Below are 26,495 nucleotides of genomic sequence, written 5' to 3' on the forward strand. Positions count from 1 at the left end.
GAAAACTCCAGGCATATGGCTTCAGTGATAAGTACTACTCAAAATTCAGAAAATATCAATCTCCCCAAATTTATACAGACCTTCGCTTTGGAGGTCAGAGAATTTATACTCCCACCAAAGTCCACGGAAGGATTCATGGCTATACTAAACTTAACGTTTTGCCAAATGGATGAATGAAAAAGTTCCGTATCGTTTTAGTTTGCATTTTATTGACCACTAGTGATGGTGAGTATTTTTTAATATTTAGCAGCCATTTTTCACTCTCATGTGTTCATAATCTTTACTTACTGCCTATTATTTTTTTCATTTATTTTTGTAAACTTTATGTTCTTAACATTAGTTTCCCATTACATTTGCTGTGTCTTCAGTTTCTTTTTTCATAGAATATGAAATTTTAATAAATTCTTTTTTTTTTTACATCTTTATTGGAGTATAATTGCTTTACAATGGTGTGTTAGTTTCTGCTTTATAACAAAGTGAATCAGTTATACATATACATATGTTCCCATCTCTCTTCCCTCTTGCATCTCCCTCCCTCCCACCCTCCCTATCCCACCACTCCAGGAGGTCACAAAGCACCGAGCTGATCTCCCTGTGCTATGCGGCTGCTTCCCACTTGCTATCTACCTTACGTTTGGTAGTGTATATATGTCCATGCCTCTCTCTCGCTTTGTCACAGCTAACCCTTCCCCCTCCCCATATCCTCAAGTCCATTCTCTAGTAGGTCTGTGTCTTTATCCCTGTCTTACCCCTAGGTTCTTCATGACATTTTTTTCCCCTTAAATTCCATATATATGTGTTAGCATACGGTATTTGTCTTTCTCTTTCTGACTTACTTCACTCTGTATGACAGACTCTGGGTCCATCCACCTCATTACAAATAGCTCAATTTCGCTTCTTTTTGTGGCTAATACTCCATTATATATATGTGCCACATCTTCTTTATCCATTCATCCGACGATGGGCACTTACGTTGTTTCCATCTCCTGGCTATTGTAAACAAAGCTGCAATGAACATTTTGGTACATGACTCTTCTTGAATTATGGTTTTCTCAGGGTATATGCCCAGTAGTGGGATTGCTGGGTCATATGGTAGTTCTATTTGTAGTTTTTTAAGGAACCTCCATACTGTTCTCCATAGTGGCTGTACCAATTCACATTCCCACCAGCAGTGCAAGAGTGTTCCCTTTTCTCCACACCCTCTCCAGCATTTATTGTTTCTAGATTTTTTGATGATGGCCATTCTGACTGGTGTGAGATGATATCTCATTGTAGTTTTGATTTGCATTTCCCTAATGATTAATGATGGTGAGCATTCTTTCATGTGTTTGTTGGCAGTCTGTATATCTTCTTGGGAGAAATGTCTATTTAGGTCTTCTGCCCATTTTTGGATTGGGTTGTTTGTTTTTTTGTTATTGAGCTGCATGAGCTGCTTGTAAATTTTGGAAATTAATCCTTTGTCAGTTGCTTCATTTGTAAATATTTTCTTCCATTCTGAGGGTTGTCTTTTGGTCTTGTTTATGGTTTCCTTTGCCGCGCAAAAGCTTTGAAGTTTCATTAGGTACCATTTGTTTATTTTTGTTTTTATTTCCATTTCTCTAGGAGGTGGGTCAAAAAGGATCTTGCTGTGATTTATGTCATAGAGTGTTCTGCCTATGTTTTCCTCTAAGAGTTTGATAGTTTCTGGCCTTACATTTAGGTCTTTAATCCATTTTGAGCTTATTCTTGTGTATGGTCTAATCTCATACTTTTACATGTAGCTGTCCGGTTTTCCCAGCACCACTTATTGAAGAGGCTGTCCTTTCTCCACTGTACATTCCTGCCCCCTTTATCAAAGATAAGGTGACCATATGTGCGTGGGTTTATCTCTGGGCTTTCTATCGTGTTCCATTGATCTATCTTTCTGTTTTTGTGCCAGTACCACACTGTCTTGATTACTGTAGCTTTGTAGTATAGTCTGAAGTCAGGGAGCCTGATTCCTCCAGCTCCGTTTTTTGTTCTCAAGATTGCTTTGGCTATTCGGAGTCTTTTGTGTTTCCATACAAATTGTGAAATTTTTTGTTTTAGTTCTGTGAAAAATGCCAGTGGTAGTTTGATAGGGATTGCACTGAATCTGTAGATTGCTTTGGGTAGTAGAGTCATTTTCACAATGTTGATTCTTCCAATCCAAGAACATGGTATATCTCTCCATCTATTTGTATCATCTTTGATTTCTTTCATCAGTGTCTTATAATTTTCTGCATACAGGTCTTTTGTCTCCTTAGGTAGGTTTATTCCTAGATATTTTATTCTTTTTGTTGCAGTGGTAAATGGGAGTGTTTTCTTGATTTCACTTTCATATTTTTCATCATTAGTGTATAGGAATGCAAGAGATTTCTGTGCATTAATTTTGTATCCTGCAACTTCACCAAATTCATTGATTAGCTCTAGTAGTTTTCTGGTAGCATCTTTAGGATTCTCTGTGTATAGTATCATGTCATCTGCAAACAGTGACAGCTTTACTTCTTCTTTTCCGATCTGGATTCCTTTTATTTCCTTTTCTTCTCTGATTGCTGTGGCTAAAACTTCCAAAACTATATTGAATAAGAGTGGTGAGAGTGGGCAACCTTGTCTTGTTCCTGATCTTAGTGGAAATGCTTTCAGTTTTTCACCATTGAGGATGATGTTGGCTGCGGGTTTGTCATATATGGCCTTTATTATGTTGAGGAAAGTTCCCTCTGTGCCTACTTTCTGCAGGGTTTTTATCATAAGTGGGTGTTGAATTTTGTTAAAAGCTTTCTCTGCATCTATTGAGATGATCATATGGTTTTTCTCCTTCAGTTTGTTAATGTGGTGTATGTATCACGTTGATTGATTTGCCTGTATTGAAGAACCCTTGCATTCCTGGAATAAACCCCACTTGATCATGGTTTATGATCCTTTTAATGTGCTGTTGGATTCTGTTTGCTAGTAGTTTGTTGAGGATTTTTGCATCTATGTTCATCAGTGATGTTGGCCTGTAGTTTTCTTTCTTTGTGACATCCTTTTCTGGTTTTGGTATCAGGTTGATGGTGGCCTCGTAGAATGAGTTTGGGCGTGTTCCTCCCTCTTCTATATCTTGGAAGAGTTTGAGAAGGATAGGTGTTAGCTCTTCTCTAAATGTTTGATAGAGTTTGCCTGTGAAGCCATCTGGTCCTGGGCTTTTGTTTATTGGAAGATTTTTAATCACAGTTTCAATTTCAGTGCTTGTGATTGGTCTGTTCATGTTTTCTATTTCTTCCTGATTCAGTCTTGGCAGGTTGTGCTTTTCTAAGAATTTGTCCATTTCTTCCAGGTTGTCCACTTTATTGGCATAGAGTTGCTTGTAGTAATCTCTCATGATCCTTTGTATTCCTGCCGTGTCAGTTGTTACTTCTCCTTTTTCATTTCTTATTCTATTGATTTGAGTCTTCTCCCTTTTTTTCTTGATGAGTCTGGCTAGTGGTTTATCAATTTTGTTTATCTTCTCAAAGAACCAGCTTTTAGTTTTACTGATCTTTGCCATCGTTTCCTTCATTTCTTTTTCATTTATCTCTGATCTGATCTTTATGATTTCTTTCCTTCTGCTAACTTTGGGGTTTTTTTGTTCTTCTTTCTCTAATTGCTTTAGGTGCAAGGTTAGGTTGTTTATTCGAGATGTTTCCTGTTTCTTAAGGTAGGATTGTATTGCTATAAAGTTCCCTCTTAGAACTGCTTTTGCTGCATCCCATAGGTTTTGGGTCGTGGTGTCTCCATTGTCATTTATTTCTAGGTATTTTTAAATTTCCTCTTTGATTTCTTCAGTGATCACTTCGTTATTAAGTAGTGTATTGTTTAGCCTCCATGTTTTTGTATTTTTTACAGATCTTTTCCTGTAATTGACATCTAGTCTCATAGCATTGTGGTTGGAAAAGATACTTGATACAATTTCAGTTTTCTTAAATTAACCAAGGCTTGATTTGTGACCCGAGCTATGATCTATCCTGGAGAATGTTCCATGAGCATTTGAGGAAAATGTGTATTCTGTTGTTTTGGGGTGGAATGTCCTATAAATAACAATTAAGTCCATCTTGTTTAATGTATCATTTAAAGCTTGTGTTTCCTTATTTATTTTCATTTTGGATGATCTGTCCATTGGTGAAAGTGGGGTGTGAAAGTCCCCCACTATGATTGTGTTACTGTGTATTTCCCCTTTTAGGGCTGTTAGCATTTGCCTTATGAATTGAGGTGCTCCTATGTTGGGTGCATAAATATTTACAATTGTTATCTCTTCTTGGATCGATCCCTTGATCATTATGTAGTGTCCTTCTTTGTCTCTTCTAATAGTTTTTATTTTAAAGTCTATTTTGTCTGATATGAGAATTGCTACTCCACCTTTCTTTTGGTTTCCATTTGCATGGAATATCTTTTTCCATCCACTTCCTTTCAGTCTGTATGTGTCTCTAGGTCTGAGGTGGGTCTCTTGTAGACAGCATATATATGGGTCTTGTTTTTGTATCCATTCAGCCAATCTGTGTCTTTTGGTGGGAGCATGTAGTCCATTTACATTTAAGGTAATTATCGATACGTATGTTCCTATTCCCATTTTCTTAATTGTTTTGTGTTCGTTATTGTAGGTCTTTTCCTTCTCTTGTGTTTCCTGCCTAGAGAAGTGCCTTTAGCTTTTGTTGTAAAGCTGGTTTGGTGGTGCTGAATTCTCTAGCTTTTGCTTGCCTGTAAAGGTTTTAATTTCTCCATCAAATCTGAACGAGATGCTTGCTGGGTAGAGTAATTTTGGTTGCAGGTTTTTCTCCTTCACCACTTTAAATATGTCCTGCCAGTCCCTTCTGGCTTGCAGAGTTTCTGCTGAAAGATCAGCTGTTAACCTTATGGGGATTCCCTTGGTTGCTATTTGTTGTTTTTCCCTTGCTGCTTTTAATATGTTTTCTTTGTATTTAATTTTTGACAGTTTTATTAATATGTGTCTTGGCATATTTCTCCTTGGATTTATCCTGTATGGGACTCTCTGTGCTTCCTGGACTTGATTAACTATTTCCTTTCCCATATTAGGGAAGTTTTCAACTATAATCTCTTCAAATATTTTCTCAGTCCCTTTCTTTTTCTCTTCTTCTTCTGGAACCCCTATAATTCGAATGTTGGTGCGTTTAATGTTGTCCCAGAGGTCTCTGAGACTGTCTTCAGTTCTTTTCATTTTTTTTCCTTTATTCTGCTCTGCAGTAGTTATTTCCACTATTTTCTCTTCCAGGTCACTTATCCGTTCTTCTGCCTCAGTTATTCTGCTATTGATCCCATCTAGAGTATTTTTAATTTCTTTTATTGTGTTGTTCATCATTGTTTGTTTCATCTTTAGTTCTTCTAGGTCCTTGTTAACTGTTTCTTGCATTTTGTCTATTTCCAAGATTTTGGATCATCTTTACTATCATTATTCTGAATTCTTTTTCAGGTAGACTGCCTATTTCCTCTTCATTTGTTAGGTCTGGTGGGTTTTTATCTTGCTCCTTCATCTGCTGTGTGTTTTTCTGTCTTCTCATTTTGCTTATCTTACTGTGTTTGTGGTCTCCTTTTTGCAGGCAGCAGGTTCATAGTTCTCGTTGTTTTTGGTGTCTGCCCCCAGTGGCTAAGGTTGGTTCAGTGGGTTGTGTAGGCTTCCTGGTGCAGGGAACTAGTAACTGTGTTCTGGTGGATGAGGCTGAATCTTGTCTTTTTGGTGGACAGGTCCACGTCTGGTGGTGTGTTTTGGGGTGTCTTTGGCCTTATTATGATTTTAGGCAGCCTCTCTGCTAATGGGTGGGGTTGTGTTCTTGTCTTGCTAGTTGTTTGGTATAGGGTGTCCAGCACTGTAGCTTGCTGGTCATTGAGTGAAGCTGGGTGCTGGTGTTGAGATGGAGATCTCTGGGATGTTTTCGCCATTTGATATTATGTGGAGCTGGGAGGTCTCTTGTGGACCAGTGTCCTGAAGTTGGCTCTCCCACCTCAGAGACACAGCACTGACTCCTGGCTGCAGCACCAAGAGCCGTTTATCCACACGGCTCAGAATAAAAGGAAGAAAAAGTAGAAAGAAAGAATTAGTAGAAGTAGAAAGAAAGAAAGAAGGAAAGAGAGGAAGAAAGAAAGAAAGACGGAAAGAAAGAAAGAAAGGAGGGAGGGAGGGAGGGAGGAAGGAGGGAAGGAAGGAAAAAAGAAAGAAGATAAAGTAAGATAAAATAAAGTTATTAAAATAAAAAATAATTATTAAGAAAAAAAACGGACAGATAGAACCCTAGGGCAAATGGTGGAAGCAAAGCTATACAGACAAAATCTCACACAGAAGCATACACATACACACTAACAAAAAGGAAAACATCATAAATCTTGCTCTCAAAGCCCACCTCCTCAATTTGGGATGATTCGTTGTCGATTCATGTATTCCACAGATGCAGGTACATCCACAGATGCAGGTACATCAAGTTGATTGTGGAGCTTTAATCCGCTGCTTCTGAGGCTGCTGGGAGAGGTTTCCCTTTCTCTGCTTTGTTCTCACAGCTCCCAGGGGCTCAGCTTTGGATTTGGCCCCGCCTCTGCGTGTAGGTCGCCGGAGGGCATCTGTTCTTCGCTCAGACAGGATGGGGTTAAAGGAGCCGCTGATTCGCGGGCTCTGGCTCACTCAGGCCGGTGGGAGGGAGGGGCACGGAGTGCGGGGCGGGCCTGCGGCGGCAGAGGCCGGCGTGACGTTGCACCAGCCTGAGGCGCGCTGTGCGTTCTCCTGGGGAAGTTGTCCCTGGATCCCGGGACCCTGGCAGTGGCGGGCTGCACAGGCTTCCCGGAAGGGAGGTGTGGATAGTGACCTGTGCTCGCACACAGGCTTCTTGGTGGCGGCAGCATCAGCCTTAGCGTCTCATGCCCGTCTCTGGGGTCCGCGCTGTTAGCCGCGGGTTGCGCCCGTCTCTGGAGTTCCTTTAGCAGGGCTGTTAATCCCCTCTCCTCACGCACCAGGGAGCAAAGAGGGAAGAAAAAGTCTCTTGCCTCTCCGGTAGTTCCAGACTTTTCCCCGGACTCCCTCCCGGCTAGCCGTGGCGCACTAACCCCCTGCAGGCTGTGTTCACGCCGCCAACCCCAGTCCTCCTCGCCCTGCGCTCCGACCGAAGCCCGAGCCTCAGCTCCCAGCCCCGCCCGCCCCGGCGGGGGAGCAGACAAGCCTCTGGGGCTGGTGAGTGCCGGTCGGCACGATCCTCTGTGCGGGAATCTCTCCGCTTTGCCCTCCGCACCCCTGTTGCTGTGCTCTCCTCCGCGGCTCCGAAGCTCCCCCCTTCGCCACCCGCAGTCTCCGTCCGAGAAGGGGCTCCTAGTGTGTGGAAACGTTTCCTCCTTCACGGCTCCCTCCTACTGGTGCAGGTCCCGTCCCTATTCTTTTGTCTCTCTTTTTTTTTCTTTTCCCCTACCCAGGTATGTGGGGAGTTTCTTGCCTTTTGGGAGGTCTGAGGTCTTCTGCCGGCGTTCAGTAGGTGTTCTGTAGGAGTTGTTCCACGTTTAGATGTATTTCTGGTGTATCTGTGGGGAGGAAGGTGATCTCTGCGTCTTACTCTTCTGCCATCTTCCCCTTGTCCTCTAAATTTATTAATAATTTTTTTGTTTTGTCTTTTAAAGAATGACTTTACTTTTCCAACAATGTAACATGTATTCTAATTTTATATTTCATTATGTTTACACCCTTGATCCATGTGAAATTTGTTAATATTGTGAGGGAGTTAACTTGTTTTCTCCAAATGTGGCCAACTGTCTCAACACCATTTTTTTTTTTTTTTTTTTTTTTAGAACAGAGACTCCTCCTCATAAGAAATGGCATCTCTATCATATATTTACCTACATACAGCGACCAGTCTCTGGGCTCTATTACTGTTCTTCTGATGTATTTAGCCATTGCTATGTAAGTACTCTATAGTACTCACCAGTATGTTATAAAGTGTTTTAAGTATTTTTTCTTCTATAACATTTCCATTATTGTACATCTTATCTTCCAAATGCATCCTACTTTTTGGATTTGCACTGGAATTGTAATAATGCAGGGGCAGGAATTGATGTATAATACTGGGCTTTCCTTTTCTAGGTTCATGGCATGCCTCCCCTTTTCCAGGTCTTTTGTATCTTTTCGTAAAACTTTGCAGTTTCTTCACAAACGTCTTTCACACTTCATGTTAGGTGTAATCCTACTTTATAATCATTATTGGTTATTGTAAATGGGGACTGAAAAATATTGGTTATTAGTGTGAATGGAAGTTATTGATTTTTGTATGTTCCAGCCATCTGAGCTTTTTTACGCATTCCAAGAGCTGGTTGGTAGATTCATCTGGGCTTTCCCTGTAGATGGTCAAATTGGCTGAAAATGTTTTACCCCTTCTATTCCACTAGCGATGCCTAAATTCTTAGCATGGGTAGTGGGCCTCCTTAGTTTGTTCTGATTTTAATTCTTTTAATATCTCACCATGAAGAAAGATGTATCACAGTGGGATTGTATCCGATAACTTCAAATAACTTTGGGACATTTACTTTGCCTAGAGGTTTTACTTTTCCTTGAGGTTTTCTCATGAATGTGGGCTGAAACTTATCCTATGCAAATTTATCAAACAGCATCTATTAATCATGTTTTTTTTTTCTTTTACTTTGCTCATATAGTTAGTAGCATGGGTTTTTCTAATAACTCATTTTGTTTCTGGTATACTTTAAAAATTGTATTGTATTTACTATAATATTTTATGTAGTTTATGACCTGGGTTTTAAGTATTATACTTGCATTGCTTATCAACTATTAACAAACCAATCTATTAAAACCATCATGATTATTCTGATGTAAAAAGTATAACCTTAATAAGCTAGTCAGAAGTCCGCATTATTCTCGTACATGTTTTTGGAGAAGTGGGGATGAGCGGTGGTAGCATCACTTAGGAATCACTTAGATTTGGCCTGTATTTATTTGCCATGGAGCTGTCAGATAACCTTAAGCAGGACAAACCCCTCTTGGCTTCAAACTGAAAATCTAGAAAATGGGTCACTGAGAGGATAAATGTTAACGAGCTGGGAACAGTGTCGACTGCTGTGTCAGCGTTGGCAATTATGTAACTGCACGTCAGGTAATTTTGTATTTAACTGCAGTTATGAATGAAGATACAATATAAACACGTGAAAATCTCCAAAGCCATGTAAAACCCGAAGGCATTAAAATTTATTAAATGATGCAGTAACAACAGAATTCTTTATTTACAATAGCATTATTTAACATCAAATAAGCAAATAGCATCAGCAAAGCAATATTAACTTGCATAAATGTATTTAAAATTTCTCTGAATATATCTACCTTTTGCGTAAACTGCTCACACTAGAAATACAAACATCAATGCAGGTGAACAAAGTGATGTTTGGAGTCAACTCCGTTTTGAAAATAAATCACAACCTGAAACACTGTACGCTTTCTCCTGAAGAACCATAGTTAATATATTGCTTAGTTTTACCCTTGTATAATCTTTTCATGTACACACATCTCAGATGCAACTTCATGAGGAACTGTACAAATAACACCCACAAATGGCATAAGACAAAAAAGACAGTTAAATGTTTGAAGAAAGGTATCAGCATCACCGTTCGACACCATAAAGGTTAAGCGATGATGCACTTATTCAAAAAATTGTACACAGTTCACTATACAAATATAATACATCGGACAGCTATGTAGGAATATACAAGACTTAAAAACAGATCTAAGGCATTATGCTAGAGTTTAGCATTTTGAGGTTCTTGCACATAGCTTTTACCTGTAGTAAGAAACTTAAAAGATTTCGTTTTAGTCTGTAAAGAAACACCAGGGAGAAAATTCTAATTAAAATCGAAGCCACTACAGTAATTTTCTTTTGTGCAGAGAATGCTTTGCTCTTAGGCAGCATACTACCATACGAATACTAGAAAATTTTAAATTCACACCAACAATTAATGGCTTAAGTTGCATTTCAAAATTGATTGTGTATCTTTGGGTTCTGCAAGGGGATCTGTGCCACCCATTAATGTCATGTGTTAAGCCCATAGGAACTCCGTTTTTAAACACATTAAAAACTGCATTATATAAACTGCAAAAACATTGCTTTCAATTGTTACAGGCCGTAAGAGATACACGTGGGAGGGGGCATTTTCATCTTCGAGTTCAACGAATCATTGCAGGAAAACAGCTCACTTCACTTTTTCAACTTACCACATCACATGAACACGTAGATGAGTTTCACAACCAAGTTAATGTATGTATGTATACTTTTCACATTATGTGTTTTTCACATTTAGTAATATAAGTAAAACACTGATTATTTGTTCTATTAAACGAAAACCAAGTACTCAGTCTAACAAGTTTATTGTGTACAGCATGAGAAATACTGATCATGGAGGGATTGGTTTGGCTTTTGCTTCTATCATGATCAATGTGATCAGAGGATTCCTTCACTGACTTTTCTTCTCTTAATTAGGTGTAAAATCCACGACCTGATCTGAGCCGTAGGAGAACTGATCATCTCTTTTCCTTCAAAACGGTAACGATCATGAATTATTCCAAATTACCAGTATCACAGGTTTGCAGATTTGTCTGAATTGGGACCGACAGTAGAACACAGTGGGCGGAGGAATAAACAAGAAAAGGGTAACACCGGTATTTTTGGACAGTGTTCTAGTGAAAAGGGACTGAAAACTCAAAACAAACAAATCCAGCTTAAACTCCATTTCTCTTCTGTGCTGTGTGAAGTTAAAGTCATTCTAATTCACGCGTTTCTAAAGATCAACTTGGAACTGGTCACGTTACACCGTGTATGACATAAGCCTTGTGGTGCCGGTGAGGACACGGAGTTCAGGGCCAACATCTGCCCGTGTTTTTCTGTCACAGTTGGGCGACCCAGTGGTTCGGTTGAGAAAAGCAGAGCCTTTCAAGAGGGACGTGTGAACTGGTGGCCCCAAGAAGTGCTGTCCCTCGGCCACCTCCCTGTAGTGAGACCCTCAAGTGGAAAAAAGTAGCGAAATGCAAATTTTCCGAAAATTTCTTTAGTATGGAGCCACACTTTCAGACTGTCTACTTACCATTCATCTTTGGGCTATATCTCTTTCTATACTCCCATAATCTGTACACATAGAGAGAGATATCTGTATAAATAGGGGTAGTCTGTATATTTTTCACCCTGCCACAAATAAAGACTCAAAATTTCAAGGAAAAACCTCTCTGTCCCTAAAAAGCCTGGCTAATGAGATATAAAATGCTTTGCTTTTTAGACATCAAAAAGACATCATTCTGAAATTTAGGTAAGAAAGTATGTGTATTAGGGGTTGGGGAGAAATTGCTCAAAATAGGTCACCAGTTTCTTGGTATTACAGTTGTCTGAAACTGATGCCAATTAAGAAGATTGTTCCCCTACCAGAGTGGGCAAGAAAAACAACCAGCAAAGTGGTCTGCTTAGTAATACGCAGTCTTCCTAAGGTTCATTAAGAAAGAATATAAACATATAAAAATCAAGAATCGGTTTCTATAGCGGCTGCATATCATATAGATTAGATAAATGACTTATGAGCAGAATCACAAGGTTTAGAAAATAAAAAGTCTTAAGTCTACAAATTAGGTCTAATCGAGGCCGTGACAGCCTTTACAAAACACCTTTAGGAGACATTGCTATGAAGATATCTAATTTTAATACTGAAGTACCTCATTTGGGAGTCAATTCCACAGTATGTATACCTCACAAAAATTATACAATTAAAACACTTAAGTTCTCAACTTAAATTATTGCTTGTTTACATATAAATTGGATTTTATGTACCTTACAAAACTTCGGCTTAGTCAGCACTGCTAAAAAACAAAATAAAAAACACATGGTGGAGGTGAAATCTGTCGTGATGTCTGCTGTCAATTTTAAGCACACTCTTATTTTCTCCTGTTTGGTGGACCAGTGTTGCTGGGGAAGAGAATGAATATGCTTTCAAAGCAGGTGTCCAAAGTCTGTTGGGTATCAAGTCCTAACTTTGCTCCTCTCCTTGCCAGTAAATGCCTTTTTCTGAAATTTGAGAGTTAGCAATTGGTAAGTGCCTGGCAAAACACGTAAGGAAATAATAAAGGGCTTACCTGGTTTCTGTTGCTTTTATTTAAAAAAAAAAAAAAAAAAAAAGACATGAGAGTGGGGAGAACGGGGGAAGGCAGAGGGGAAGGGAAGAGGCGGGGCCAGATTCAAGAGGAGGTGCTGATTCAGGCTGTCTGATTGACCTAAGCGAATCTGGAAATGAAAACTATTTCTTCTTGAGTCATGATTTGGGTGAACTAGTTTGGTTTGAATCAGGAAAAAAAAAAAAAAAGGAAAAGTACTTGTTACTGTTAACAGCCCTCCCACAGGCTCCTTTTCATCTGTTCAGTAACTGGAAACGCTTTCCAACATGGTCTTGAGAGCTTTCTACAAAGATACAAATACGATTTCTTGGTCTTCACTTCTTGGGTGTCTCTCTGTACATAGGGCGCGGTCCATGGTGTCTCCCCTGCTTTTATCCCAAATGAAGGCTTAGCTTAAAACATCTGTAGTTTGATTTTTTTTTTTTTTTTAATTCTTTTCTTCCCCCCAGAAGAAATCTTACTCTTTTGGGCTGGACTGGTTAGCCAGGGAAAACAAAGCAAGAAACCAGTGTCTGGAACCAGACAGGAACAGAACAAGAGCATGGGTGTTTTCCTTAAATACATACATTTAGATACATTCAATCTGACACGGGTATGAAGTCTGCCTGTCAACATTTACTTTGCAGGAGAGATCTAAGTTGCACTAAGGTGAATGCAGTGAACAGACTGACAGTTGTCCGGACGCGAGCTGCAGACCGTCTATCAACACGAGAGGCAGCTCCTCCTGCAGCAGCCGAGGGGACTCCACCGGGGGAGCGGGGCCCAGGCCCATCCGCCCATCTTGCTCTGGCGGGACTGGATGGCAGGTCGGTTGGGTCAAAACAAATAGACGCAGCAGCTCTCCAGACTGGTAAGCATCTTGAGCAAGTGAGCCCAGTCAGCTGAAGAAAGAAGCAACCAGCTACCTTCAGTGTCAGCAGTATTTCTGTAGGAAAACAGAGAGAGAGTGGTGTCGTAGCGTGGAATTTTGGGTAAGATCATCGTAAGGCCCATCACAAAGACATCAGACCACTTTGGCCGGTTTAAATAATGCCAGTCACAAAGGCTGCATCCGGATGGGTTACGCTTGATATTTTTTAAAATTAGTTAATGAATTTATTTTTTACGCTTGATTTTGATGCAGATGAGCAGATGGCATTGATCCTAACTGAACACAGAGAGTGGTTCCCACAGCCGGCAGATCCTGCGCTACTCCGAAGGGCACAGACTGCAACGGATTTCCCATCCCTCCTTCTCAGTGACTGCTGCTCTCTCACCAGTGACTCCTGCCTCCGCAACAGAGATCACTGAGGTACTGTGAGATACCCAGTTGCTGGACTGCCTGCTCTTTGACAGCGTCCGATCCAGAAGGGGTCACTGTGTTCTTCATCTCTCCTCAAACCATCCAGTACAAACCCACTTCCTAAAAACGTCCCCTCTTGACTCTCCCTTACTGCCACACTCCCATGGAGAACCACAGGCTCTCTCCAGCTTCTGCAGGCTAAATAAACTGGGGTTTTTGTCATCATCACCGTCATTATCATCAACTCAAAGCTGATGTGAGTTAGTGTTCAATTTCCAAAACACTAGATAATAGAAGTAATTACAACTGTACTTTCTTTATACAAGTGTCACGTGGCTGAGCAGTAAACTCAGTTTTAATATACTGAAATACGTGTGTAGTAACAGTATGATTAAGTCCTTTATTATAAAAGGAAGAATCTTTTGGTTAGATAAAATAACCGCCCTTCTCTAGGTTTTGGTAAATCCATGGTTGTATATTCTAGCTCTGCTTAAAGCAAGATCCAATTTTAATCTCCATTCCAGGATAAATGGAACACCGGTTCAATGTGTAATGGATCACGGTGGTTTCTAGTTCAGATAGAACCTGATCACCAACAAAAGTTCTGAGAAGAGCTCTTCGCTTCACAGCAGCAGGGTATGTTACAGAGGCAGGACGAACACGACGGAAGCCTCCCTGTGCGCACACCGGCAGCACGGTGCCAAGCGCACAGTGATTTCCAGGTATTGTTCGTGAATCAGGAGGGATACACTGCACATATTATTCTCTAAACTTTAGAGTCTAAAGGAAACCACCAGCGTGTCTGTGACAGACTGTTCTCTGGCTTTAACATTCAGCACGAACAAAGTATAGATGGAGAAGCCAGATTCAAGAGGGGGACTGGAAAAAAGCAGGAAGTGAGAGGCGTGTACATGGCCCGGGCTAGACGGTGACAGAGAGACTCCTCACCATGGATCCGAAAGGCACTTGGATGGCGAGAACACCCTATGTTTACCGAAAGTTGCCTTTTGTGACCTTGGCGCGCATCTTTCCAATTCAGGTTTCTTCAGCCCCCCCGCGGCACCCCGGCGTGTGTGAACATCTGGTCCGCTGGCCGCCTGCCTGCATCTCTCCTCCACCCTGTGCTGTGCCAGTCGAGCCCACCCGGCAGGGCTGGGCCCCTCCTGTGCTGCTGCTCGGGGTGGCCCCCCTCTTGGCCTCCGATGTATTCCACCACTGCTGGCTGTGTGACCTGGGGTAGTACCCAGTCTTCAGAGATTCAGTCTCCCTGTCTAAACATGCGGGGGAGGCCTAAGTATCTACCACGGGCCCGCACGGTCCGTGGTGCATCAGAGGCCAAAAGGTGCGTTCCGTCCCCTCACTCAGCGGGGGCTTCCTCCGTGCTGAGATGAGGCCCCCCCCTGCCCGAGGGAGGACTCTACTAAGTATGCAGCTGAGTCTTTACTGCCTGTCCCAGAGTATGTTTAAGTATCTTTTCCTTCCCTTTAGGACCTGTAGAGAGAGAAAGGAATGGCCCCAAAGAATGAAGTAATATGTTCCTTTTTGGCCTGCATTTCCAGCGCTCCCTGCATAAAGCTTTGCAGAAGTCTCACAAGAGCCCTGGGCTGCCTTGGGAGAGGTGGGTGGTATATGGTGCAGGGCCGACAGCAGCCAGGGATCGGCCCGCCGGGGTTCACCTCCTGTGCTGCAGGACCTCGGGCGAGTCAGTAAACTCTCCGAACAGTGGGTCTGCCACGCGCTGGGCTGTGGTTTCAGTGAGCTGCTCCAAATAAAGCTCTAAGCAGAGGATCAGGCCTGCGCTAACGCTCAATACAGGTGGGTGGCTTCTGCACCAGACCGTGGGCCACCCACGTGCTCCGCTTTACAGAAGGCGAGTCTTTCCTTCGTGGAGGTAACGTGGTGGCAGAAGAAAGGACCTAATACTAAGGCCGCTCACTTTCTGGGGCTCTCGGAAGACAGCAGCGCAAGGCTGGGAGGCCGGCTCTGCCCGGGGAAGTGCTTCCCAGGGCCTCATCCCGCCCCGAGCTGTGCTCGGTTACCCGGCAGTGGGGGGAGGGAGGCCCGGTCTCCTCGCGCGCGGGATCCGTGGAGCGAAATGCGAGCCTGGCCGCCTACACGCACTTCTTCCCCCCAGAGAGACACCACACGCTCAGAGGCTAAGCTCCCGGCACTTCTGGGTTAGAACGGGCTGTACCCTGTGGGAGCCTAGTTGGCGCCGATGCCATCGTTCCTCTGGGAGGTGCCGCCAGGGTTTGAAGGCCCTGCTTCTGCGCGCAGGCCGCCCCTGTGTGCAGGGCCGCAGCGGAGGGCAGGGCAGGCCCGGCGGCAGGGGAGACGCCAGTGCCCCGCGGCCTTCCAGCCTCCATCGATGGCGCATTTGGAGTCTAGACCCTTGGTCAGTAATGCCAATACATTCCATTTCCTGTTAGACCGACTACATCCGTACGTTAACCGTTCAGATGACGTGCACATCTGGGTTCGTACACAAAACATCCAAGGGACCCCCCCCACCCCGCCCCCCAAAGCCTCGCGCCACACCATGACCGTGACCGTGGTTCTTCAAACGAGACAAGCCACACACTGCGTCGTTAAAATCTGGATCAAATTTATGCTATTAGCTTTTGAACTTGAATGCTAATAATACTAACAGAATGACCCACGATCCACTGTTGCGTAGGAAATCCCACATCATCCCTACCTTTTTCTCCACTCAGAGCTGCTCAGGACTGTAACTGCCCCACCTTCAGAGGGCCCGGTTCACCTGTGCCAGGTCGCTCAGGGCCCTCCCGGGCCCTCTGGCACACCTGCCGCCAGGCTCCCAACTCAGGTGGCTTCTAAGCACTGACTGTTCTACTGTTTCAAGATTTGGCTGAACACGGTGATATCACTCTTCTTCGAACGAGTGTTTAAGGTAATAAGCAAATGGTGGCCTAACTAAAATGAAATATAGAAAAACACTTAGAGTAAACTTAGACTTAATTAAGGGAGAGAGAGCAACTATAAGTTAGTTCCTCTCCATCCTTCTGAAAAGGCAGGCATTATGATTCAGAAAAAGCAAAACTGATCAGTTTGCCCTCACACGACTAATTCCTTGCTACTTGATTTTCTGCTTGGCTGTAATAGTTTCACTCCGGGGCAGAATTAGTGTTCTTAATTCACACACCACTATCCGCTCAGCTGAAATGAGCTTAGAGAAAAAATTATTCACACAAAAACCACTGTATGTCCGATAAAATTAGAAGACATTTTAAAAAAAAATCACAGGTATTACACAACTCTCTTCAATCTGCTGGTGGACACCATATCTATGCCCATTTTAGTCTACAGAACGTCACATTCACTTTACTACTGCATTCATGGCTTACTTCTCTGCTGTCTCTTACCCGTGGTGCGTCTCCCTCCTGCTTAATCATATCCATTCCAGGCAGCTGGCTTGGGAAAAGGCTGCCTCCTCTGAGAGCAGGATCGTTAACCTGAGGGCGGCAGGACAGCACAGGGGCTTTATTCAGTGAGACATCCAGAAGCGTATGGGAAATAACCACCCATTAACCTGCTTCTCTGGTTCTAGGAGTAGAATTATGGGGAGAAAGGACTACATAAAAACGGCCACTTCCCTTATCTATTCTTCCATGCATACGTTCTGGGGGGAGTGTGAAGGAACATGAAAATAAATCCTTATAATACACTCGCTGCCTTCACAATTAAATTTTTTTTTTTGTATACTGTAGAGAAATTCAACAGAGATGGTAATATTAGAAACATTCTTATGCCTTAACGTGTTCACGTTTTTGAGTGCAAATGAGATCAATGATTCCTGATGTCTGTTACTTTAGGCAAGTTGTTGATTAGCAGGAGCAGGTGTGAATACCCCAAACTGGGCAGGATCTTGCGAATCTTTTCTAAGTGAACTATTCTTGGCACCCGTACATTTCTTTTACAAATTACACTTCCCCTAGAAAGCAAAGCAGGAACTGCTGGTGGTCCACTCTGGTAGAAAATTCAGCATCTACACTATATTTTCTCCATTGAAAAGATGAAAGTCTATTTTTCTTTAATTTATGTTTAATTTATACAAATAAGCATTTGGCCACCAGAGAAGTACAATCAATTCAACCAGAGAAGTGCAAATTATTATTTCACCCACGCATAAAGCCTTCTTAAGTTGCAAAGTGCTTGTATTTTCTCATGTATCACTCTGCATTTTTATTAATCTTCTTTTTACAGAATAATACACTGAGGCATGGTAAAATTTAGTAAATTTTCACACAAATTGTCCTTTACCAACATCAGGATTCAGTAGACCTAATTAAACTTTCAACCTTTCACCATTCTCACAATCATGGTCTAATGGAAATTTATGGTGCTGTCAATGACACTTGGTTAATTTGTTTAGACTTTCCATGCCTCAATTTCTCCAAATCTGAAATAAGATTCAGGGTCCTTGCCCCATTAACACTTTGCCTGAACTAGTGAGGTGGTAGAATGCCCAGCATTTTGTGCCCTTTAAAAATAAGGTCTTTAATACAGTTTAAAAATTATTAACCAATATCTTTACCCATCACAGATTTCTGAATCCCAGGCTGGCTACCTACGTATCAAGTGCTTTGAGTCTCTTTGCCACCAAGTGGAGCTGGCATGCACTTAGGGATGGCAGAATCATTTCGGTATTATTCAACACAAAACAGAATTATTAAAAAAAATATACAGACCAAAAAAAAAAAAAAAAAAAAAAAAGTCATGGTATCCACATCCCAGAGATGACGAAGAGTAGTTTTTGGATATTCTGTGTCAGTCTCCTTGCACACGTGAACTATCATTTAAAGCTAACTGGATGGCAGGTAGTTTGGCCTTTGCTTTTCATCTGGTTTTATGTTTAGAAAAAAATCAGTTCTTAAAAATCCAAAAATAAAACTATTAAAAAAACTACCTTTCACCACTCCATTTTTCGAGATTCATTTTATATATCGCCAAATCCCTCAAATAAGAGAAAAATTCAGAAGACAAGAAAGTTAAGAAATATTTTAAAAGATCTTTGAGCAGTCAGGGATCCTTTCATGTTTATTTCGTCATTATCAAGTATTTCTGTTAATCACACCAACACAAGTGATGGTAAGGTGAAAAAAACACTCTTCAAAATAAATGTGGGAGTTGATGGCATATGTTAAGCACATGGAAAGACACATTTAATGCAAAAATAGACAAGAAGTTACAATCGGAAGCCCGCGGGGGGCTTCTCCTTGGGGTGCTTACCTGCTCGGGACCCATGGAGGACAGCCCTGACGTAGGCACGGAGGTCACTGAGGTCATGCTGATCTGTCCAGTCATCTGGTTCATGTTGCTCATCCCACCTGTGTTGGTCGCCATGGATACATTGATGTTCATATTGTTATTGTACATGCTGGTGTTTGCTTGCTGTCCGAAGTGTGGAGGGGACTGCTGCGAAAACATGCTAGAAACACAGTGAAAGACGAAAATGTTAGAGCCCTCAGGCACACAGGCAGGCAGTTTTGAGCACTGGTTTCTCAGGCATTTCCTTCAGAATGAATAAATCTAGGCTGAGAGAATCCGGGTGGGACACCAGGAGGTGGTGAGGTCAGAAACAGCGGGGGAAGAAGCCCTTGGCGAAGCTGCGGGGGCCACCGCGCTCTGTCCTTTTCCCCACATTACCGTGAAAGTCTGGAAGGACACGTCCCACTGTCATGTCTGTACCAGACAAGGCTTCTGTTTGCTTTTATTACCTGTACTGATAGAGGGTGGCTTCTAGGCCACTGCCTCCCACAGCGGTTTCTATCGTCCATTGGTGGCGGTGCTACCTTCTCAGGGGAGCTCCTTTTACTCCCAAGGGAAAAACATTAAGCTAAGGTTTGGTAAATTCTGGTAACTTCTGCCCTAGGAAACGCAGACTGGCTTAACTTAGCGGTTTACTTGGTATTGCTTGCTTGAGCAAAGAAGAAAAATCCAGAAGAGAGACAGGTGGGCTATGGAAAGATTCCCTGGTGATCATTTCTATCAAAAAGACACAGACACGCGGCATACCTGTTTGCGCCCATGCTCCCCTGCGCCCACCCGTTCATGTCCGAGGAGGCCTGGTAGGCTGGGTTCGCCTGGGACTGCTGCAGCATGGGGCTCTGCGTGTGCGCCAGCCGGGGCGACATCAGAGGGCTTTGGGGTGCGGTGGCCCCAGCAAAGCCTGGATCAGGCTGCTGACTTATTCCTTAAAAAACAAAACAGAAATCCAAAGGAGATTGTTAGTTTTATCGTTGAGACGGGGGACAGAAGAGAACATTCAAATCAAATACACAAAGAAAATTACTATCAAATACCTGATCACGTGCTGGTAAATTATATACATTTAAAAAAGATTCCAAGATGGAATAAAATGCATGAAGAAAATCTCTCCATACCTTGGTTCTCTATAGCAATTAGAGGCATGCCTGGGAACGATATTAACCATCACGACTAGAGGTAGAGAGAGATACTATTCTTTCCCCATATCCCTTGCAAATCAAGAATGAGTCAAATGTGTATATTTCTCTTTGACCGGAAACAGTCTTTCAGTGTTTATATATCACTACAACTGGATTAAGTTGGATTAAGGTTTAGTTATATATAAAAAGCTAACACACTTGAATAATTTTTTATTAAATTAACCCAAGTTATTCTATGATGAGATAGATGCGTTTTTAAAAATAAGTGACTGTGAGAATTCCATGGCGGTCCAGTGGTTGGGACTCCGCACTTTCACTGCTGAGGGCCTGGGTTCGATCCCTGGTTGGGGAACTGGGATCTCACAAGCTGTGCGACATGGCCAAAAAGTAAAAAAATTTTAGAAAGTAACTGCATTCATGATTAGCTTGTTGTGTATTTATGAAGGGCTCTACCATGCTTTTGTGTTACACAAGATTAGCAAGAATAAGAAAAACAAATTCCATGTAAGCTTCTTGCTCAGTGCAGAGGCAAATGGTGTTTACACTAAAAGGAGAGGAAGAACTTTTAGCAGTCTTTCCTAAATGATCAAAAAGGAAAGAGAGGAAGAGTTGGGAAACAAAGGAGGCGGCTTCTTGGAAAATTTCAGGGATGACATTGAGGTAAGCCCATTTTTGCCTAGAAGATGTGTTAAACATGCATATTTAATTAATGCTTTAATGAGCTACAGAAGAAAAGCTTAAGATCACACAGGAAAAAGCTGCATATTATCTTTCTGTTTCTTTAAAGAAATAGGAGACATGAGGCTAAGCACCACGAAGACTTGGTAGTTGTTTCTAGAGAACTCTGGCGGAAGATGGGGAAAGTCATTTTGAATATTAACCTTGATGTAAGTCCTTACTTTTATCAATAATTCAACTATTAATCGAATATGACATGCACACAAATATTAATGTTTATGATATCGCACGCTTGTCTCTTAAGACTGACATTAAACAACAAATCAATACGAAGAAAATTAAGAGGTCGTCTGCTGTGGTTTCTGTGCAGCGCCCCTCAAGAATGATCAGTTCGTTAAAGATCTGGTATAATATTGAGAGCCTTTATTTTTCAAAAGCTGTAGAAAGTCTGTAAAATACTTACAATGATATATGTCTTTCAACATTTCCTATCTATCGTTTTTAGACTCAGAGGTTGTCAAGTATAAGCATATGCACAGGCACCTGTGTTTACAGACACCGACTTAAGTGCAGACATTCACACGCACTCACACGCATGATCGGCAGAGGCACTCTACGCACGCACACCTACTCCGGTCATTAAAGAAAGACCTGCACTCAGAGCAAAGGTGGCACCTGAGCTGAGAGGCTGGAAGGTACCGTGCTGGACCTGGGGACTCCTGACGGGCCCCAGTGGTCCTCCCAGGTTTCCTAGCACCCCCCGGTTAGCCAGGTTCCTCTGGGAGCCATGCAAAGAGCTGCGAGAGAGGAGCTGTGACCCGGGACTGGGGACATGGGGGAGAAAGGACTGGTGAAAGGCGGCGGCGGCGTAAGTCCCGTACCGTAGCTCGGAGGGAAGGGAAACTGCTGTGCATTTGCCTGGGGGACCCGGGGGCTGCTCATAGTTGCCGGCACACCGCTAGGAGCCACCACGCTGGGCGTCATGTTCAGCCCCTGTCCTCTCATCATCAGAGCTCGCTGCTGAACTTGCTGCTGCTGATGCATCTGTCTCTGTCGAAGATGCTGGTTCAGGATCTCCCTCTGTCTCTGGGCCAGCATCTGTGCGTTAATAGGTGCCTGGAACGGGGGGCGAAACGCGGAGGAAGACATTGGGGGTGGAGACAGATCGAAAAACAACCCGTATGTTAGAAATAGGATAACAAAGGGTACTGTCTCGTGCGAAATTATTTGGCAAACAGAAGAGAACAGTTTAGAGCTGACCAACTGGTGGTTGAGAATGTGAGCTTCTGAATTCTGTAGATGATGATTCTCCAACATTGCAATGACATGCGTTAAGTTTGATGTCAGTATCAAGAAACTTGAGACTCACTGTGAGAGGACACAGGTAACGAGGGGAGCCCACGGTAACCCCAGTCCTGTCTGTAAGAGGACTCTGTACAGAAACCCTGAGGACGGCAGTTTAGAGTCTCATTAAGGGACATTCAAGTCTAAAGGGAAACCAAGTCACTGTGCCAAAAGGTGGCTTTGAAGCACTTCAGAAAAGGCTGAACGGAGGCAGGCGCGTAGGGAGGCCAGGACGGGAGGGGCGCTGTCAGTAAGTGGTACCAGGCTGGTTACGGGTCCTGGCAGTATACAGTCGACCTCGTTATTCGTGGATTCTGCACTGGTGAGCTTGCCTACCTGCTAACATTTATTTGTCACCCCAGAACCAATACTCACGGCACTGTCGTGATTTATGGACACGTGCAGAGCAGCAAAAAATGTGAGAAGCCCAACGTGCCCATTCCCACCTGAGGCTGAAACCAGGCGGCACTGCTTCTTGTTTCAGCTCTCGTACTGCGCACAAGTGTCCTTTTTGTGGACTATTTAGCTCCACGTTTTTCACATTGTCGTGCTTTTTGTTGGTGACTCTGCTGTTTAAAATGGCTCCTGAGAAGTGCCGAAGTGCTGCCTAGAGTCCTAAATAAGCACAGGGGGCTGCGATGTGCCTTATGGGGAAACTCTGGGAGTTCGATGAGCTTCATGCAGGCATGAGTTACAGTGCTGTTGGCTGTGAGTTCAATGTTAAGGAATCAACAGCATATATTAAACAAGGTGTCTTCAAACAGAAACACACATTGATTCATGAAAATGTGACCGAGAGGCTCAAAGGAAACGAACCCTTTGTTTCTCCGAGGAGCAACAGTTCAATATTCGCTAATTCAGGGTTTGCAGTAACTTTACTGAACACAACCAGTGTGAATAACGATCATTGACTGTACCTGGCAATAAACATGGCAGTGATGAGGAGAGAACCACAAAAGCAGCAGACCAGACAAGAAAAGCGAATGACACGACATCCACTGTGTGGATCTGGATCTATGTACGGCCTTCTGAGTTACTTTACGTGGGATATCAAGGGGGAAGAAATGACAAGAGAAGTTAAGCGGATGCAGTAAAAGCTGACGGCTGGTCTGCCCCTTACCTGTGTGGGCACTCCAGGCCTCAGAGTCAGGTTCACGTTTGAAACATTGCTGATTTGATTCATGAGTGGCTGGCGATTCTAAACGCATACACATGGCAATCAATATATTTTTAATCAGAATATATTCTATTTCAAATCACCTTCCTCAAGAAATTTCCCCTCTCCCCGCCAACCCAACATCTGCTTGCTGCTGGACACTGAAACCACATGGTTTGTACCTGGATCCCCTTGTAAAGCTAGTTATCACTGAGGTTTCCCATTGCTTATAGCTGAGAAGTTATTCTGGACAGTTTGGAAAACACACTGTTTGCAAGGGGGCAAGGGAGTGGAATGGTCAGAAAAGGAAGCCAAGAGGAAGATTAGGAGAAAAGCAGAGGGAAAAAAGGGAGAGGCGATTTAAAAGCCCACAACACGATTATTTACCATATGAGAGAAATCTGTCCAGGCTTGTTTCAGTGAGAACACACCTTCTTGAGCTAAATAGGTATTCCATAACGCAGCACCCTATGCCACCACTCCACTAAGAGTGATGATTCTGGCCACAAGATAGGACGAATGGCAGGAGCTACGGTTGTCCTGGGAGCTCCCTTTGGGCCAGAAACTGTGCTGGGCCCCACAGACACACACGTACTGCCCGAGACTGTACAGTGACCCCACTGTACAGATGTAAACATTGAGGCTCACAGAGCTCAAGGTTAGCCCCTCAGTAAATAATAGAGCTAGGAAACCAAAGAGCTGCTCTACGCTGGAGTGGAGTTAGTGGAGGAGAGAGAAAGAAGGGAAGGAGGTGAAGCAGAAAGGAGTATGGAAGTTGTAAGGCAACGTGGCAACGCTTTCACCCTCTTGGAAAGGACAGAAGGAGATTTTAAGGCCTCCAAAAGGACCCCCGGGCTCATGTCCACTTCCCTGTGCCCCGCCCCTGCCCCGGCCCCGATTTTCCAGGCGCAGCCAGGAACGCACCTGCTGTGCTTGGAGGCGATGCTGCAGCTGAAGCCGCAGCTGGCTGGGCTGGGTCTGCGCCAGGCCTGTGGGCCTGAGGCCGGGTCTGGGCTGTACACGGAGCGCGGCGTAGCTCGGCCGCTGCCCCATGGCGTGGAAGCTTGGATCCTGCATGGCCGTGTAGCTGCCTTGGGCCATTTGTGCCTGAGATGCATACTGCTGTGGGAACACGGGGGCCTTCTGCTCCAGCAGGATGTTGGAATCCTGACTTGGGAACTGCTCTGGATCCACCGCTTGGCTCTGAGGAGAAAGCCCCCGGATAACAAACAAATCAGTGAAACCACTGAAAACCGCAGAGCGAACAGAAGGCTGTCTCCTCTCACTGCCCTGTATTTGAGGCTTCTGCTATTGCATGACTACACAAAGGACTTCTACCTTGACTCCACTTGTCCTCCTAGAAAATGCCTCTGTTCCAGAGATCCAGTTACGTGAGGTGAGAAGCAGGGGGTCAGGCTTGACTCCCCACAGCACTCCTTCCGAGGGAAGGGAGAGATGGGCTGTGACTACGGAATGCCTCCTACTCATGCCACCGGCTGGAAGAATGCGAACGTTCCCTAGACGCCTCAAGGGGTTTTTTTTTTTTGCCGGCTTGCGGGATCTTAGTTCCCCAAGCAGGGGTTAAACCCGGGCCCTGGCAGGGAAGTGCAGAGTCCTAACCACTGGACCGCCAGGGAATTCCCACGTCTTAAGTGTTCTGATCTGATTAGTCACACCTGTATTAATCACTTTAACTAGACAGCTGCCTTGGTACCTGGCTGGGATCAGCAGTGCTGGGGTGCCCACCACTATTCCCATTTTGCAGATTACAAAACTGAGACTTGTAGATGTGTAGCAAATTGCAAGAAGCCTGTCTGGCTAGTGAGGTGTGGGTTCCAGTAGAGTCTGTGATGTAGGACCTGAGCCACTCACCAGTGTGAAACACCACCTGTATCTGACTGTTTTCTGTGGTCGTCAGAATTCCCTACACGCCCCACATTCTGCCACCATCTTATTTCCTACTAGCCGTATTTAACGTGTTCGTTATCCTTGACTTCTTAGGGCTACCCTATCTGGGTCAGAAGGAGGCGGCTGCAGAAAATCCAGAACTTCTCCAAGGGGCACACCCTCGATGTAGGTGGCTGTACATGACTCTGCAGAGAGCAGGAAGGTGCACCTGGTTCATTCTCCTCTTCCTTCTGCCACAAACCTCCCAACAGCCAGGAGGCAAGGATGCAACAGCAAAAATCATCTCTCAGGTTTGCTTTAGCCTAGTAACAGCCTAAGCTTTCCTCAAGCCAGTCTACCCATGTGAGAGCAGGGCTTGGGGCCACCCAGAATCCTGGGCTTAGGTCACGTGGACCCATGAGAACTGGGTCCACTCCCCTGTCTGTAGTGGATGGAGCCCGCTTGGGGGAAACCACTCACTGTTGAATTACTGCTCTAACTACATCCACAAAACTATCTCAGATCTTTAAATATTTGCCCATCTTTAACAGAGAAAAAGTTTAATATCCATTTTTAAAGAAAACACACAACTCTGATGAGTACAAATAAAGTCCACGTGTATTCTACAGTTCCCAACTCCACCTAATCATTATTTCTATAATTCAGTTTAATATGATATAAGGATGAGGGATTTGATGAGACAAAACAAAAACAACACAAATAAATGAGAAAAAAAGAGACTGAAGATATTAATGAAATGATACCACTTTTGATGAAAACAATGCTCCGAGTCACTCAGCAACCCCAAGAATCACATCTTTAAATGTCACTTAGACAAAACTCAGGGATAACAATACTGAATGCTAAATTCTCACCAGCACTAAAGGCAAAGCAAACCAGCCACACAGGAAATACTTCAACTCCATTTTCCTTTCTTATTTCAGGTTATATCATGTAACCTCAAGTCATTTCTTTCCATTCTGCTGTTCTCAGTATGAACTATCAAGTCTTAACTCCCACTTATGTCTGCTGAACGTGGGGATTATGACAGGGCTGTTTTGAATGCTTCAGAGAGGTCTCCAGTGGGTCTGTATCTCCCTTCCCACAGACCCTCACGATACAGCCTATGACCATGAAGCAGAGCGAACCCTGGAAGGTATTTCTTAGCAATAAGAAATAAAGACGATTCATGTTGAGAAAAGAGGAAGACAGCAGTGAGACTCATTGTTTTTTCCAGGTGACTCTATAGGAAACCAGGATGCCTGCTTCACACAAACTGGGCTGCGTAGCCAGATTCAGAAAAGTCCTAAGTTATTTCATGAGACTGTTAGGTTATTTATTATATTGTTGCTATAAAGTACTCTTGATGTAGTTAATGACTTTATGTCACCAACTAATCACCAGGAGGGGGAAGCCCACTAAGATTGGCTAACGTCTTTACATTCTCATCGATATTAAACCCATATGACTGTGGCTAAATCCACACAGAGGGCAAAATGATGAATGAACTGCAGCTACCTTTAAAATGACTTCTGCTGGGACTTCCCTGGTGGCGCAGTGGTTAAGAGTCCG

The 26,495-nt window shown here is 43.4% G+C and overlaps 1 protein-coding gene across 2 annotated transcripts in view; it reads right to left on the reverse strand.

Annotated features, from left to right (window-relative positions):
* Nucleotides 1–9,978: 9,978 nt before the first annotated feature.
* The window catches only part of NCOA2 (nuclear receptor coactivator 2), a 271,096-nt gene continuing 254,579 nt past the window's right edge, over nt 9,979–26,495 (reverse strand). For both annotated transcript variants that reach the window (XM_065895247.1, XM_065895246.1), the window contains 7 exons: nt 23,961–24,239; nt 23,001–23,078; nt 21,418–21,652; nt 19,467–19,644; nt 18,681–18,879; nt 16,814–16,903; nt 9,979–13,073 (listed from right to left, as the gene is read on the reverse strand). In XM_065895247.1, coding sequence (XP_065751319.1) covers nt 13,062–13,073; nt 16,814–16,903; nt 18,681–18,879; nt 19,467–19,644; nt 21,418–21,652; nt 23,001–23,078; nt 23,961–24,239 — 1,071 coding nt within the window. In that variant the 3' untranslated portion in view covers nt 9,979–13,061. The remainder of the gene's footprint in view (nt 13,074–16,813; nt 16,904–18,680; nt 18,880–19,466; nt 19,645–21,417; nt 21,653–23,000; nt 23,079–23,960; nt 24,240–26,495) is intronic.

This window comes from Phocoena phocoena, chromosome 17 (assembly GCF_963924675.1).
Source record: "Phocoena phocoena chromosome 17, mPhoPho1.1, whole genome shotgun sequence".
In the NCBI taxonomy this organism is placed as follows: Eukaryota; Metazoa; Chordata; class Mammalia; order Artiodactyla; family Phocoenidae; genus Phocoena; species Phocoena phocoena.